At 39.0% G+C, this 17,755-nt stretch overlaps 1 protein-coding gene across 5 annotated transcripts in view; it reads right to left on the reverse strand.

Annotated features, from left to right (window-relative positions):
- znf385c (zinc finger protein 385C) overlaps positions 1-17,755 on the reverse strand; it is a 94,403-nt gene that overhangs the window by 19,538 nt on the left and 57,110 nt on the right. For all 5 annotated transcript variants that reach the window (XM_026917250.3, XM_026917249.3, XM_026917251.3 and 2 more), the window contains 2 exons: positions 5,610-5,752; positions 2,355-2,459 (listed from right to left, as the gene is read on the reverse strand). In XM_026917250.3, the coding sequence (XP_026773051.1) occupies positions 2,355-2,459; positions 5,610-5,752 (248 nt within the window). The remainder of the gene's footprint in view (positions 1-2,354; positions 2,460-5,609; positions 5,753-17,755) is intronic.

The raw sequence follows: 17,755 nt of genomic DNA on the forward strand, positions 1-17,755 counted from the left end.
GCATGCAGAGAGAAGCGAAGGATTTAAAAAAAAACATTAAAATGAATTGTTATCGTAAAAGGCAATGCCAGTAAAGGCATGGGGGAATGCTAACAGGACACACACACACACACACACACACACACACACATACACACACACACACAGAAAGAGAGGTCGGAGTTTTTTTTTCCCTCTTGCCATATAAATGCAAATCAGAGATAAAATAGACTGAAATCATTTGCACGACATGTTCCACAAGCTAATAAATCAACTCTGCAGAGAACACGACAAAATGGAGGAATTCCAGAAAAAGAGCAACACAGAGAAAGGAGGAGGAGGAGGAGAGAGAGAGAGAGAGAGAATGTGTGAGAGAGCTCTGCAGGGAGTTAATGAGCGTTTAAATGATTTTTCAGTCCCCTGCAGAACACACTGCGTGGATTAGCTTCAGAAAGGCTCTAAGTGCCAGTCGAGAACAAAACCACAAACCCTATCAAGCTCTGCTCAACAGGTTTCCACCCATTTGACATTAATGGAGCAAGACAAAGTCCTGCAGCACTTTGGGAAAAAAAAACGTATGACCCCGTTTACTCTAGCCTGAGTATCGGAATTATGTCCAGAGCTGGATTTTCTAATGACGCACCAAAATAAAAAAATTCCTAGCCAAAACGGAAACTTTTTTTATTATTCTGAGTGATCTGAAAAACAGCACTCAGTAGTCTCAATATGTTTTATCCAACAGAGAACTTGGTCATCCAAAGCAACAAATGCTGTTATTTTTTTGGTGAATTATTTCGTTTTTTTTTTTTTACAAGCTGTGGCTACAGATGGCATCGGCATGCTTGGGGACTTTCTTTTTTTCCTCTGCTGTTTTGCTGGAGAAGTGGAGAGGTCTCATGGCATGAACAGTGATTACAAATCATTTGTCTAATGTTCCTCATAGAAAGCGTGAAATGTTTCCACACTGCTGACATTTTCACTGTTGACCTGCTGCTGCTCAAACAGTTGGGATCTCTTTCTAATTTGTATTACTATTAAAATTATTTGAAAGGTATTAGATCTGGCACTTCGTGGTATGCATATTGAATCTTTTGAAAAAAACAAAAAACGTCAGATGTCCTTGTATTTTCACATAAAAATGCAGGTCTAAATGCATGCACGCGTTGTTTAACACAGTACAAAGTATAATTGTTGATCTGGTGAGGTTTTTGTGAGGACACATTTATTTAACATTTATGGAAGGAGTCTCAGGTGTCAGCGTTTTGCAACAGTCATGGTGCTTTGTAAAATTGTGAAAAAGTCTTCAGGGCAGAGGAGTTTACTATTTCTGGTGTTTTCTGCCTTTTTTTGAGATAGGCTGACAGAAAAAGAGAAGAACAGAATGACAGAATGATGGATTGTTTATTGTTGCTATAACATGAGTGATAACAGGAGCTAACTTGCCTCATGGACTTTCTTCAACATTAAATGTAACTATAAACCATTTAAAAGTGAGATGTGTTGTACATTAATAAGTAAAACATTGTAATTGTTGGCAAAAATCGCTGTAGTATGAGCAGAACGACACACTTCGGACTGTGCTGTTACATGGAAACATTGAGGGTATATCACACCATCCCGGTGTGTAATACTTTTGTAAATCGGCACGGCCTATCGTGTTATTCCTTACATAAAATACATAAAAGAAGACGGGTTCACGTTCAATTAGCTATCGATAAGTCTAAAAGTGTCGGAAAACATGTTTCTAATCTGTGACGTGCCATTCAGGTACATCAACCGCGTTGTTTTCTATGCTTAGATTCACAAAAGGTTTGTTCACACCAAAAACGGTGCAATTACGCATCAAAAAAGCATGAGAAGTTTTTTTTTTACAGAAATGAATTTGAAAGACATAGATGTCCATTATTTTTTAGCTACATTAGCCGTGTAGTTTCAAAGTGTGTCACATAAATAAATAAAAATAAGATAAAGTATAAAAATAAAAAAAAGAAGAAAAAATTCAATAAAAAGTAAAAATATTTTAAAAATGAAAGGAAAACAAGGTGAAGGTTAATGATAAATGATATCCTGATTGATCAGTTATTTGACAATTTGTATACATCCGAGTGTTTTCTGTATTAACTCGCCCTCTTGCGCTCATTTAGCCAGCAATCATTAGGAGTGAAGTTTTAACGAGTCACTTTAAAACAGCATTTTATTAATCTTGAATAACACTTTTAACATTCTGTCCTATACACTAATGTAGAGTGTCTACTGGAAGTAAAATATTTTTTTTCCACAGACAGCAATCCTGGAATAAGATGTGCTCCTGAGCCCAACAATCAAAGCTATAAAAGGTGTATTTGTCACACACAAATCAAGTCATGAGTACTGACCGTGGAGTTGAACCGAAGGTGGCAGATGTTGCAGGAGATAACCTGCTTCTTCTTCTGAGGAACTCCAAAGGTGTGGTTAATAACAGCCTTCTGGACAGGGTCCATCTGAGACACAGAGAAAAAGAGAGTTCAGGAAAAATACAACAAATCCAAGAACAACTCTGTCTACTGATTGGTGTAATGTCCAAGAACATATTCAGCCTGCTGTTTCTGTATTTCCCGTCTTTCTGTGTGAGGCTTTCTCCAGCACCAGCATGGCCTCAGCTTGTTTGCTTTCAGCACACAAAAGTGGCACAAAAGTGTACAGTGTAATCTTAAACCCAGGGGGACGAGCACTTTCTCCTAGTAACACCCGCTGTGGGAACACACACACACGGCCCAGCATTGGCTGTGCAGCCACCGATGGGAACTGGAAACCTCCTGGACCACTGTTTGTTTTAGGAACTCAAGAATGTGTGCAGTGGACATCTTGGTGTGTGTGAGAGTGTGAGTGTGTGTTACTCAGTGCAGAGCCAGAGAGATTCTTTACAAAGTAGCAAGAAGAGATGAGAGTGTACTAAACAATAGTAAAAAATGTTATTAAACACTTTGAGTTTATGGCCTAAGTTCTTAAAATCACAGAATTGCTAGATTAAAAACATACAATTCCAAGGTCTCAAAATAAGAGGAAGGAAAAACTGGAGAAGACCAAAGAGAAAGGAGAGGAAATGGAAAGAGGAGGAGAAAATAAGGTGGAGAAGGCGAGGAGTCGAGTACAGAGGAGAGAGGCACGTCTCTGACAGCTACTTTGTAACCAAGACAGGTGCATTTATCATTCCGGGGGAAGACACACACACACACACACACACACACACACACACAGGGTCTGACTGGAAAAGGACCATGGCTCTCAGTATATTTGAGAAACTGTTTATGTTTTATAGAGCAGCAGCAGTGAACACACATTACATTCATAGTAATGAGACAATAATGAACAAAGAGCAAAGAACTGAAGAACCTCTGTGAGAACTCACTGGGAACTCAAATGTAAATGTACTTATTACATTCATTTTCAAAAAAAAGTGTGGCCCTGGTTCAGTCCTGACCTTGGGTTACTGTCTATATTAAAGGCTAGATTTGCTCCTAGGTTCAATTCAATTCAATTCATTTTTATTTGTATAGCGCTTTTTACAAAGGTCATTGTCTCAAAGCAGCTTTACACAAACAAAAGTAAAGTGAAGTGTGTGTGTGTGCCGTCTCTGATGAGCAAGCAGGGCGACGGTGGCAAGGAAAAACTCCCTGAGATGGTGATAGGAAGAAACCTTGAGAGGAACCAGGCTCAACAGAGAACCCATCCTCATATGGGTTTACACTGTAGTGTGCGTGTGTGTGAGCACAATGTGTGTTGGTGTAGTCCATGGAAAACAGCTGAAGCGTTTTCGTGGCAGTATGAAGCATTGCCGGTGGACAGGTCCAGAGTGAAGGGGGGGAGGTCTGGATCACCGGCAGCTCAGGAGTGTAGCTCGGCAGAAGGAGAAGGAAAGTGGTTAGGTACACTCACAGTCACCGTGTGGAGATAAAACTCAACATCCACGAGTCCCCCAGATCTACTCCTTTGATAAAAACACTAGTCGCTAAATGCTAGGTTAAATAAATAAGTCTTCAACCTCGACTTAAACACTGAGACCGTGTCTGCTTCACGTACATTAACTGGGAGGCTATTCCATAATTTTGGGGCTTGGTAAGAGAAAGCTCTGCCCCCTGCCGTGGTTTTGGCAACGCGTGGTACTGATAGACAGCCTGCATCCTTAGAGCGAAGTAGGCGCGGCGGAACGTAAGGTACTAACATATCGCTTAAATACTGCGGAGCGAGACCGTTTAATGCTTTATAGGTTAGGAGTAATATTTTAAAATCGATGCGGAATCTTACTGGGAGCCAGTGTAATGTAGATAAGACTGGCGTGATATGCTCATACTTCCTAGTCCTAGTCAGGACCCTCGCTGCTGCGTTCTGAACTATCTGAAGCTTATTTATGCATCTAGATGAGCATCCAGATAGTAAAGCATTACAGTAATCTAATCTGGACGTGATAAATGCAGGTGAGAATGAGAGTGCATGACTGTTTTATGCCCAATGTTTCCAGGATATGCGCTGGATCCATCAACCCCCTTTGACCAGCATAAAGTGGTTACTGATGCTAAATGAATGCTGGGGCATTTAGCATCTATTCCTGAAAGCGTCCATCTATCTGCTGTCTGTCCATGTTTGATATACATTGCTATGACTTTGAAGACTGCTCCCCTTGAGACTTTTTATGGCTGATGTACCTGAAATTCAGGTTTTTTTAATGTTTTATATATAGCCTAACTACTGTATGCTGGGGTGAACATTTACATAGGATGCAAATTCTAGCCAAGATAACAGCAACAAAGGAACATTACTGTGGGTAAAAAAAAAAAAAAAAATTCAAAGCATTACATTTTGAGATTTCTCTTTGTGAATTTCTCCATTTTTGAAAGTGACACAAAAATTACACAAGGGAAAACCACTCCACCATGGTAGCAACACATAGCTACAGGCCTTCTACTCGGCTAGATGGCAAGAGATGTGGAAAAAACGACGTTAGCAGACTCAGCAATAACAGCGGGTAGTATAGCAAGGGAAAACCACTCAACCATGTTAGCAGCACATAGCCACAGGCCTATTACTCAGCTAGATGGGAGATGTGGAATACTTGGAGAGACAATGCAGAGGAAGAAACCAACTGGTGGGGAAAATTGGAGGTAAATACCACTTACCAAGCAGAGAGGAAAAACTAACCAGTTCATAGACAATGCGGAGTTACATAGTGTTCTACACAATAAAGGCACTAGGAATTAATACAAAAAATACACTCACTGAGGCGGAAGAGATGAGAATACAAGAAAGAAGGCTATCCCTAACTTTGGAGGACAGGTTACCTGTAGCTCTAGATGTAGTCACAAGCAGAAAGCTCTATATGGTGTACATTTGATTTGACACGTATATGAGGTGAGAAGAAGAAGAAAGGGAAAGATGGCTGTATGACAGCAGTATTTATTGCAAATGCTGCCTCATACGTCACCTCGTAACTTTGTTGAAAGATATCCAGGTGATTCACACCACACCTGGTGGTTATGCGGGGTGAAATAGAAACAAAATATTTAATAATAAGTCCTTAAATTTCAAATGTAATTTTAAAATAAATTGGCAGCCCTATTTCATACATGCTTTTTAATGTGAAATTTTAGACTCACCGTATTGAAGTTGGGAAAGAGGCTGAGTGGATTGGAGCCGTTGAGTCTGAAGGGCAGAAAGTTCTTGAGCTCCAGAGGCGTCTGCAATGGGCGAGTCTGTACAGGTAACGCAGCCAGCAGGGGGCTGCCCTGAGCCGCCGGACCTGTGCAAAATTAAAAAAAAAAAAAAAGACCAATCAGAGAGGGCCTCTATCTCCACTGAACCAATCAGAGATCAAAGAGAACATCGAAAGAGATGCCGGAGACTCAGCAACAAAACTGGGACAAAATACAAACTAAATCCAAGAAATTGAAACTCAGTGGGTGATCTAATAAGGGGCTTAAGGAACTCGGGTCTGAGGAATCTCTGCTGGTGATGAACTTCATGCTTCTGATGCCAGAATAATGCAAAAAAACATGCTGCCGCAACTTCAAGGGGCACAAAATAAATCATATTAACTGAAGGTGTCCTGCTTAACCAATCAGTCATTTCTGCCCGCAGGCTTGTTCTGGTTCAGAGTTGTGCTCAGAGTTAAACATTAGCAATGCAGATGCAATCAGTTCAGTGTTGTGTCTGGTGGGGGGCCTAGAGCAACACCTGCCCCATAGCAATTTGATTGGCTACCACAGGCGCCCCCCTATAGACATGGGGAGTTGATAGGTTATTAGATTGTCAGGTGTAAAACTGTGTGTGCTGTTGACGTTGTGACAGAGCTGAAATATGATAGAGAAAAATTTTTGTTTGAAGTGCAGGTTAGCTTGAAGGTTTAGTTTGAACCCGGTTAGCCAAATTAGTACAATTTATGCAAATAAACTTCCCTAACTTGTTAGCTACCTGTACATTATCCTTCTAGCTGAAGTACGATTCCAGAAACCAAACATACGTTGAGTGATGGATTACTTTGCGTTAAGTTTTATAAATGATCATTTTTGGCTTAAGAGGCCTCAGAAGTCACCCACAACCTCCCTCTAGGGAATCATCAATCGCTGAAGCCTTGACGATGCGATAGGATGATGTTACGATGATTTAACCCACGACTTATGATTAGTATAATAAATCGATTTCTCAGCAAATGTGCCTGAACCTTATTAGAGACCGATCATTCACTCTTCGTAAGTGTACAAATGTACACTTGGCCATGCATTAAGGCAGACAGACAGACAGACAGACAAACAGAGACACACACACTCACACACACACACACACACACACACACACTACTGGCCCTTTAAAGAGTAATAGACACTGTGGGTATAATGGATTTTAATGTATATGTATATGTATGTGTGTGTGTGTATATGTATATGTGTGTGTGTGTGTGTGTGTGTGTATGCACACACCAGGATTTTTTAATGGAGCTTGGATGCAGAGGTTTTTCATTTTCCGCTTGGCTGAGTCTGAGATCCAGGAGCACTTCGCATGGCTTACATACCTCCCTACCACACAGATCAATCATGGTAGTCACACACCCACACACACATACACAACCACACACATGGGTGCACACAATCTCACAGATACACAAGCATGAACCCACACATTATGACTGAAAACTAAAACCTATATAGTGGAATAGACTGCATAATTCACTGTGCACAAACAGAGTTAATGTGGCTAATCGCAAAAAAATCTCCAAACATTTTCCTCTCGACACGTCTTCTTTGTTTCTTGTACTTGGATCGCAGATAAAAAGCATCTGGAACCTCAGAGATCATCTCTATATTCAGAGAGCACAATAAAAAATGTGTGGTTTTTTTATAGTGCTCATTTTCATATCAGAATAACATTACAATAAATGATCTCTCTGGTCCATGACCATGTATATTATGACATCATTGCATTGGGAGGCATTTTGGTTGGCAAGACTTCGAGAGACGGATACATTTGTGTCACGGCCTGCAAAAACCCTTCACATAGTCAAATTTTGATATTTTCTATTTTATATAGTTCTGAAAACTACAGGTTCTAGCAGTCTGAAGTCTGGTTACTAGAGCAAATCTTCACTTAGAAGGTTAGGATTCGATTATAAAAAAAAAAATTCTTGATGCATCTCAATATCGATTTTCTACACATGGAATAGAGTTAGTTATATTTTTCTGCCTTATCAGAGTTGGGAGCCATCTTTGAAATGAGTGCCTGCTCAAGGGTTCTCAGGTTAGCCACAACAGCTTGACTCTCATAATCTGTACATCATGTACAGCACATGTACAACAAGGACAAAATAATAAGAATAGAAAATACCATAATCATGAGAAGAAAAAGAAGAAACGAAGATGAGGATAATTGTGTATGAGCTCATTTTATACTCAACGACACTGAACATTACATCTTGCATTCTGCTAACAGTGTGTGTGTGTGTGTGTTTATATCTTGCTGGGGAGGAAATGTTTCCATAAGGATAGGAATATCTGGCAGTTTCAGCATTGTGAGGACATTTGTTATGTCTGCTTTTAAAAAACTTAAAGACCAAAGACCAAAATGTTTCCTTTTTATTATTGATGTTAAGGTTAATGTCAGATTTCGGTGAAGCATAACATAATGTCAATGCAAGGCCCTCACAAGGACAGAAAGACAAATGTGTGTATTTGCCATGTTTTTATTTCTCTATGAGGTCCAAATGTCCATATAATTATAGGACTATGTGACAGTTTCGATCTTGGCTGGTCCTCATGAAGATTTTTTTTCTTCCAAAACCGCAATTTTATTAAACATCCCCCTCTCCACCCCCCAAAAAAACTAAAAGATACAAAAGATGTTTCGAAGTTACTGAGGTTAAGAGTGAGGCTAGATCTAGGCAAAGCATTAGTTTCCCTTCAGTAGCACACAAGTTAGTGGAAATACCCCATAAAGGTAGAATTACAAATGTAGTGTATGTGTGTGTGTTAGGCAAAATAAAAGTAAGCTTATGCTACACATGCAGTGATTTTGTTTCAGAATCATGCAGAAGCTCAGGTGTAAGGGACCATCACACACACACACACACACAAAAGAATGTAATGTATTAAATGAGGTGAAACACTGAAGTCAAATGGTGCCATGTGGTGCACTGGGAATTTGGTGAGGTCTGGATCGAGTGCACGAAAACAGAGAGAATCGACAAGACCTCACCCTTCCAACACACACACACACACACACACACACACACACACACACTCCCCCTTCTTTTCTTTCCTGACAAGTCGAGTTGAAAGGCATAATCATGATTTTCAGAGTAGTAATTAGCCGAGACTGCAGCCTCGAGCCCCCCTTCTTTTCTCCATGCATTTTCCCTCTTATACACACACTACACACCAGCTGCTCTCGCTCCATCTCGTTCTCTTTCTTCTTTTTCTAACACTCTTCTTCTCCTTCTCCATATCTATTCTCGAAAAACGTTCTCTAGCTCCACATAGATGTTCAGGATTTAAAAAATTCTGTGTTGTTTACATGCGCTTGTGTCAGACATGTAGCCTGTACATGTGATGTGTCTGGGCTGAAATCCGGTGGAGCGAGAGATTCCTCATGTTTCCTCCATTTATGTAACCCAGCATGCTCTCTCTGTCACAAACACACACTGCTGTCACATTCTCTTTCATCTCAACACGGACTCGGGCAGGACACTGCTTCCTGAAGCATGTGTATGTGTGTGTGAGTGTGTGTGGTTGTTGTGTACCTGACAAGGAGAAAATAGGATGTGAAAAGACGTATGCAGAAAAAAGATTAACACAGAATACTGACAGAGTGAAATGAGGCAGATTGAGAGAGAAGCTTCGCGTCCTACTGAGTAACGGCTGATTTTGAAGTTCTTCACTGGCGTTCTGTAACACACACAGTAGCATGTACAGTAAAAAATTCTTTTATACTTTAATACGACCAGGTGGACTTTAGGCAGAGTTATAGTTGTTTTACAGTGATTTCCTGATTTTCTAGGATCTACAATAGAGTGGCTAGATTGCTGCTGCAGATGAACTGTGTAAATGTGGTCATCGGCAAACTAGGGGAGGAAACAATATTTAAATGAGGTCATTACATGTGTTAATTGTTCTCAATATCAATGAAGAGTTCTCAAAAATCAGAAAAAAAATGCTCCCAGAATAATTTGAGACGCGTGTGTATTTATATGATAAGTGTAACACAGATTAAAATGTAATATGACTGCAAAATAAAAAAGTGTAGACAAGATGTACTCATATATCTCTAATATAGTGATATTGTTACCACTTAATTGTGCAATATATTTATGTTTATCATAATACAATCAGGACTGAAATGTGCAATATCATGTCTTGCCACACAATTATGCATAAACTATAAGCTATTAAACTATCTGCAGTTTAGAATGGTTATAGCTTGCTATGTCTTTTTTGCACCGTGTGTACTGCTTGCACTACGTTTAGCGTTACATCCGCTCCTGTCTCTTACACTGTACTGTTGTGTTTCAAATGTCACGTCTGGGCTGTCATAGCCTGCCCCTTACAACCCCCCACCCATAAGATTATTTTATATGCAAGAATGAACAGAGTTAATACTTCACTATTTTTGATGAGCCAACAGGCTACTCTTGTCATAGCTAGTAGTAACTTAGCCTAACTTCTTAATCTAGAGACTAGCTAGCTAGTCACATACTAACTTCTTCCAGTTTTTTTTTTTGTTTTTGGCTTTTTCTTCCAGATTTGGGCTTGTAATTCCCACCATTAGCTAACTCTCACCCACGGTGCCTATTACTCTTCACAGGGTGAAGGTGAACGTTGTGTTTCCTCTGAAACATGTGAAGCCAGCCAGCAGCATCTTTTTAAACTGCTGCTCATGCTGCATCACACGGCAGCGTAACACACTCAGAGGAAATCGTTATCTGCTCTCTTCCGCATACATGAGCTCATAGACGCCCACGATTGGCTTGTGCCGCTGTGATTGACAGGGGAGACCGCTGTGACTGACAGGGGAGAGTGGAAGCAAGAAAGCAGACAAATGGACTGAATCGTATTAATTAGCATTCATTTCTTACCAGTGTTTTGGGTCTGTTTCTCCTCTTCTGCTTTTCTCCTTTTTGCTCTTTGCCATCCCAGATAGAACATTTCACAATCACCACTTCTTTGTGATCTTCTGACATTAGTTCCTTTGCCCCCTGTGACTGCCTGATACATAAACCTTTTCACCAAATGATAGTAAAGTGTGCTTTTTGTGTATGTATTTTACAAATCATGAGCCTCCTGCTGGTCCTGGGGCCTTAAGTGATCACTTATACTGCTTATACCAAGAAACGGCCCCGGATACCTCTGCATTGTCTTGCTTTTTTTTGCTGAGTTTCTAATGTTTGGTCACAGCAGAGAGAACAGTGAGGAAGGCTTTTACTGTAAGGTATAATTACAGTAGCTGAATTGGACTGAATGATTGTTTTTCTGTGTGTAAAGGAAATGGAAACCTTTGCGAAGGCTGTTTAAATGCATCAGACAGCAAATATCTAATAAGAAACCAACGTCACTGAGGCAACATAAAGACATAAGATGCCTGAAATTAAATAACTCTTAAAATAATGTTCTTGTTTACTCTTTAAATGGGGAAACTGGCTTGTGCAGGATTAATACCTGCTCTATTGTTGTATTAATTTGCACAAAAACTCTCTATTCCTGGCCAGAGTGCAATATTAATCTATTTGCGGACAGACTGACCTATATTTTGTGCTTTGAGGTCTATACTGCAAATTCATACATTTTGCAGATGTTATCAAGTTCAATAACTCAGGGACACACACACACACACTTCACATACTCAGTGTTTAATCAATATGAATTAAATCCTGATGCATTTACACCAGTGGGTTTTGTGTGAATGTATTCTGGATATCTGGGCCAAGGAACAGAAAAAAAATGAATACAGTTCATAAGAATACTTATAGCGTTTGAATTTTCGAATCTGATTGGTCAGTAAGTGTGCACTATTTTTGTATAACAGCACGGCTCGCACAGTAGTTCCAGTTGTAACATGAATGATTTATAAAAGCCTTATATAAATGCGCTCTTGTAATCTGTTATTATTTCTATAGTAACAGCTCATACATGGAGACCTGTACAGAGATGTGCCACATAATCAAAGACTAATAATAAATGTGTTGTTTAACAAAGACAAACATATAATTGTTGATGTGGTGACTTTTTTTTTTGTTAGGAGACATTTATTTAAGATTTATGGAAGGAGTCTCACATGTCAGCACATTATAACAGCCATGCTGCTTTGTAAAGGACAGTGGAGTTTACTGTTTCCAGTTTCTTGGTAACATGCGGTTTTTGAGAGAAAGATAGAGAAAGAGAGTGAGAGAGAGAGAGAGAGAGAGAGAGAGAAGAGTAATGCGAGTAATCGAGTAATGGAATGACTGTTTATTGTTGCTATAACCTAAGTGATAACCTTGTCTCACAGATGTTCCACAACATTAAATCTAACCATAAATTATTAATAAATGAGACATGTCTTTCATTAATAAATTGAATATTGTACATTGAACATTTCCACACTGTGGGAAAAAAAAATGTGGTGTTATGCAAAAATAATACACTTCACACCCTGATGTGTGTTATTGTATAACAGCAGACAGTTTATGTCCTAAATTAACGTGTAAAACCACCAATAAGGAGAAAATGACAAGCTATTGTCCTCCCGTACCCCATTTTTTTGCTGCATTTTCAATAAATTGCAGGTGTGAAAGCACTGCAGCCATCAAGCAGAGTTTCAGTTTCTAGCTAAAGGCAGCATTTTGCCTACAGGATGATTTCCTACCCTGTCACTGTGTGTTAACTGCACACAAGCAACATAAAGATTCCCGAGAGACTCTTTGTGTGGAACGAGGATGCCAATAGTGTTTAGCAGAAAAACGCTACTGTCTTTCCCTTCTTCACTGCACACATTCTTTCCACTTCTCCTACTTTTCAGAAATGAGGATTTTTGTCTGTCCAGAAAGGCCGTGGCTCTCTGTCTTCTTTACAATTCAAATTCTCCTGCGGTCACTTCCCCGCTCCCTCCATTCCCCCCTTTCAGAAAGGGCGGGTGTAAAAAGATGAGTCTGCTACTTTTGATGAGGCGTAACGACGCATGAAGAACATAATGAGGAATGAAATGATGGACTGATTTCAGGCTCGGCTGAGTCCGTGCGTCACGGGGTGAAGAACACGCCGTCTGAATTAGCACGGGGCAGAAAGAGCCTCCTGAAAGCACGGGGTCATTCTGACGCTCACCTCGGAAACAAAAGCCATATCCGTCCGGCTCCTGCTTCAGATTTAATCTAACAAATAAAATGAGCGCGCTGAAATGAGGTGCGGATTTTTATCAGCAGTGAGAAATGAACAATGGGAAAGGTGACGCAATTCTCCTTCCCTTCTCTGGCTTTTATTCTTTAATTCGGAGTCTTTCAGTGTTAGTTTAGATCGCAGATTTTATGCTGTTGTACATAGACACGCATGAATTATACAGTGTCAACACACTATTTGTGTGTTCGTGTATTTTATAGATATTTTCTGGCTCATTACAAGGCAGAAAATAATTTTCAGTAGGCTGGTGATTTGTCTATTAGAATATCCATATTTGAAACAACATCCAAATAATAAAATATTTTGCACTGTCATAAAAAGGTTTAGCATTTTGTTAACTACAATGGAACTGGTTCAAACCGGTCCAGATGTAGAGTTTGTCTCTAATAATAACTGTATACTGTATCTGTAATACAGATACAAAGAAAATCCATATATATATATATATATATCAGCCATAAAGCCATAAAATACATATTAAGAAGGACAACTAGCTTTAGACTAGCAAAATAATAGCATAATATTTACAAAAAAATTAATCAAAATAACTTACTCACTCTTCAGAATGTCATTAAATGTGTGATTCTGTCAATCGAAAATTATTTTTATGATATATTTTTTTTTTTTTTCCTTATTAAATACTGAAAATTAAGTATTCGACTTAAAGTAATGTATCTCCCAGTGTTTCTTTTTACAAACTACTAAAGAAATATTACACTTTTATTACGTGCCAGTGTTAAGCGCACTACAGTGTATTCTAGATCAGTTTATGTGTACACACCTGTCTAATGTGTTAACAATGAGAAAAATTCTGGACAGTAAAAGAGTAATGCAACAAAATGAAAATTCAGCCAAAACCTGAAATTCGGGCACTTTGTACTGATTTTTAAAAATGATTATTACTTAGCTAAAATTGTACTGATTTAGCTTTTTTTTTTTTGCATGATCCTTCCTCGAATATACGAGGTGAAGAAGTGCACTTTGCGTGCTCACTAGAGTGCTGCTGGATTCTCAGATCTGATTGGTCAAAAGATGTTGATTAACAATAATAGCAGCTGTGAGTCAAATCACAGGTTTATATTCATGTGCTCCTTCTAGTACTTTACCGTTTCTATAGTAACAGCTCATTCACAAGGACTTTTACAGCAGACACTCCATGTAATCTAAGCCTAATAAAAGAAACTGATGAAATTGTGGTGTTGTTTTTTTTTAATAAAGACATATAATTGTTGATATGACGATGCTTTCTGCAAGGCAATGATTTTTTAAACACTTATGGAAGGAGCCTCCAGTGTCAGTGCTTTGTAATGCTCAGTAGGCTTTATGTCCCTCTTCAGGACAGAGGATTTTGCGCTTTACAGATGTGGAACATGACAAGCTGTGTTTTTTTTGTCTTATTAACATCTAGAGGGAAAAAAAAGAAGAGGCTGGTGACTGTTTATAGCTCGCTGCAATAACAGAAGTGACGGTCCATAGATGCTCATGGACGTTCCACAAAATTAAATGTAACTATAAATGGATAAAAAGCACAATGTGTTGTTTCTTAGTAAATTAAAAATGGTAACCTTTGCCAAATTGCTGTTTTACAAGAAGAATAAAGCACTTCAGGACATGCTGTTAAATGAAAAATAATACACCAGTTAGTATATTAAACTACTTGAGACACAGCTTCTTTGTTTCACCCTTTTTGTCTGTTTCTATGTATCTGTCTTTCTCTCTGTGTCTGTCTGTCTCTCTCTGGCGATGACAGCATCCTCCTGCAGCCTGATTTCATGCCTGACTGAGCTCAGCCTGACCTGCCATCAGAAAACAGGACACACACTCACACACACTCTCACATATGCAAGTATGCACCTTAAAAACTGCAGCTCAGTCACTTGAACCCAGTCATCTCTATGAACCTGTGTTTCACTCTGCGTTACACTGGTGAGTGTGTGAGTGTGTGAGAGCAAGGTAGCTGACAACAAAAGTGTTTACGTGATTTAAATGATCCATGGCGCGGTGAACATCATGGACCTCCAGCCTTATCTACCCTCCATTTTGGAAAATGTTCAAAATACGTGCAAGCCAAGAAGCGGTGATGTCAAGAGCTTGCGGCGCGGCATCATTTTGTCGCCATGACAACAACCCTGCCACTCTAGTTACATTCGTAATTGTTATTAAATGGTGCGTTCAAAAGGGAGCTGTGCTTTTTTAAAATGAGAAAGCAAATGCTTGACGTGTTTTCCATTTAAATGGTGAGAAAGCTGTGAGAAAAGTGTTGCTAGGCAACAATAAAACATGAGTGTCAAGCGTAAACTAGCTAATGATTAAGGATAACAATTTAGCTAGCTGGCACACAGTCATTACGTCTTTTATATGAATGACCTAAAAGGGAAAAATGCCTGTCAACATTCTCATCATATGTGTACGTTATAAATGATAAGGACAAGACTGTACAAATAAAATTACATTCTAATTACATTTAGCATCAACCACGCACTGAATCATATTTTCAGAAACACTGTGTCACAACTCATGCACACTCACTGGATCTGTTAAATGCTACAAGTAAATACAGTTAGAATCCAATGCAATGTGTTCGACATACTTTGGAAATCGGAGCTCGGAATTATGTCATTTTTTGATCCCTGTGCGTTCAAGCTACAAAAATGTTGGTCTTTTGTGAACGACAAGCTCGCCACCTAAATGTGATGCGTGATGTACAGTACTGTGCAAAAGTCTTAAGCACCCTATTTTTTAGTACAAACTTTGTTATTGATTTTTATTGTATGACTTCTACATTACTGATTCAGTACAAAAACATTTTAGATTCCCAAACATTAGTTTTCCAGCACAAACAGCAGAAAGCAGCAGATTACATAAGAGACACTTTTCAGACAAAAAAACATAATGAAGGCTGCTGGGTTTTGCTGCAAAAATAAGAAGCAAGTGTGACAGTCAAAGTCTCCAGAAGAACTGTGGCTGCTTCTGCAAGATGCTCAGTAACACTTACAGCTCATTTCCTTATAAAACTGCACACACTGCACCTGAGACTACTGTTTTTTTTTAAAGCGAAACATCATCACACCAAATATTGACTTTGTTTCACTTATTACTATTTACTGCTCTTTACAGTATTTTTTTTTAATTTAGAAACATTTAGTTTCATTGTTTTTGAAGGCATCTTTGCTCTACAGCATTTCTTTGCATGTGCCTAAGACTTTTGCACAGTACTGTACATATACCTCATTAAACAGCAAACTACAGTCAGTGCTATAGATTTACCAAGTGAACATGTCTGTATGCTGACTGATCTAAAGCAAACACTTCTGTAGTATATACAGTATTACTCATTTAAAAATAAAGAAGTGCTGCTGTGCTTTTTAATTCTTGATGCCGTGAGCGGCCATGTTGATTTGCTGAACTCAGGGTTGTGGAGACCTTCCCGAATTTCCGAGTAGTAAATTTTGAGTTACGAGTTTTATGAATGCAGCACAATAAATACATACGGTACGGAGCAACAGTCTTAGGCACACGCAAAGAAATGCTATAAAGCAAAGTCTTCAAAAATAATGAACTTCAACATTTTCTACATAAATAAAATAGTACAAAGAGCAAACAGTGAACACTCCACACACTGCACTTTGTATTATTACTACACGTAACACAACTGTATATTTTATACATTACTATTTTTTGCACATTCCTATACAAATATTTCTTATTTCTTCTTATTTTTAATTTATTTATTTAAATGCACAGTCTAAGGCCAGGTTTTCATTTCGCTGCAAGTTATACACTGTATATAACTGTGTATGCGACAAATAAAAATCTTGAATCTTGAATCTCAGTTCTTCTGGAGTCTGTCGCACTTGCTTCTTTTTTTCCCGGGAAAACTCAGCAGCCTTCATTATGTTTTTTTTTTGTCTGGAAAGTCGTCTCTTATGTAATATGCTGCTTTCTTGAGTGACATACACACAATTTTCTGTATCATTTCATTTTTTCACTGGAAAAGTAATGCTGGAAATCTAAAATGTTTTTGTACTGACTCAATAATGCAGAAGTCACGAAATAAACATCTGCGGAGTGTCCGAAAAAATCAGGAACCAAGGAGAATATGTTGAACAAAATCCGCAAAAACAAGACACAACAGCTGAGAAAATACATAGAGCATAAGGGTGAACGTGTAAAGCATACTGCTGTAAATAATAAATACAAAATTGTCTTTGTTATTATGTACTTTTACGCTCATTTGTTTCTGACTTTTCGGATAGCCTGTATAACAAAATTTATACTAAGAGGATAAAAGGGCGCCTGAGACTTTTGCACAGTACTGTAGGTGAGCCATGAAATTTTGCAAGCTGATAGTTATAAGATGAACGACAAACTTGTGATTTGTACCAAATTAAAACTAACATGTAAGAATAATAATAATAGTAAGCCGTAAGCTAACTTTTGCTAATATCAGAGCCGATCAATTACTTGAGGAAGATAAAAATCTTCATGCTGACTAAAATAATACCACTAGTGCGAGTGAGCGAGTGACTCCAGCATGAGCAGGGGGTTTGTAGAAAACGGGGCAACAAAGACACAAGAGTTGACACTTTACGTCATGTATGTCACACACCCCAATCACACACACTCCACTCAGCTCCACAGTGAGATCCAGCTGCATCCAGACGTCACTGTGTAAGTGTGGAAGCGAGTGCAGCAGTGGGAGGAGTGGAGCTGGAGCGAGTGATGAACGGCTCGATTAAACGATACCATCTGAAACCAGAACGAGCTCTGCAGTCGACGAACGATCGAGGAGCTCTCTCTGAGCTGACAGCACCACGCAGCGCACACACGCACACACAGACACACAGACACACACACACACACACACACGAGACAACACAAACACAAAT

The sequence above is a fragment of the Pangasianodon hypophthalmus genome, chromosome 13 (assembly GCF_027358585.1).
Source record: "Pangasianodon hypophthalmus isolate fPanHyp1 chromosome 13, fPanHyp1.pri, whole genome shotgun sequence".
NCBI classification, from domain to species: domain Eukaryota; kingdom Metazoa; phylum Chordata; class Actinopteri; order Siluriformes; family Pangasiidae; genus Pangasianodon; species Pangasianodon hypophthalmus.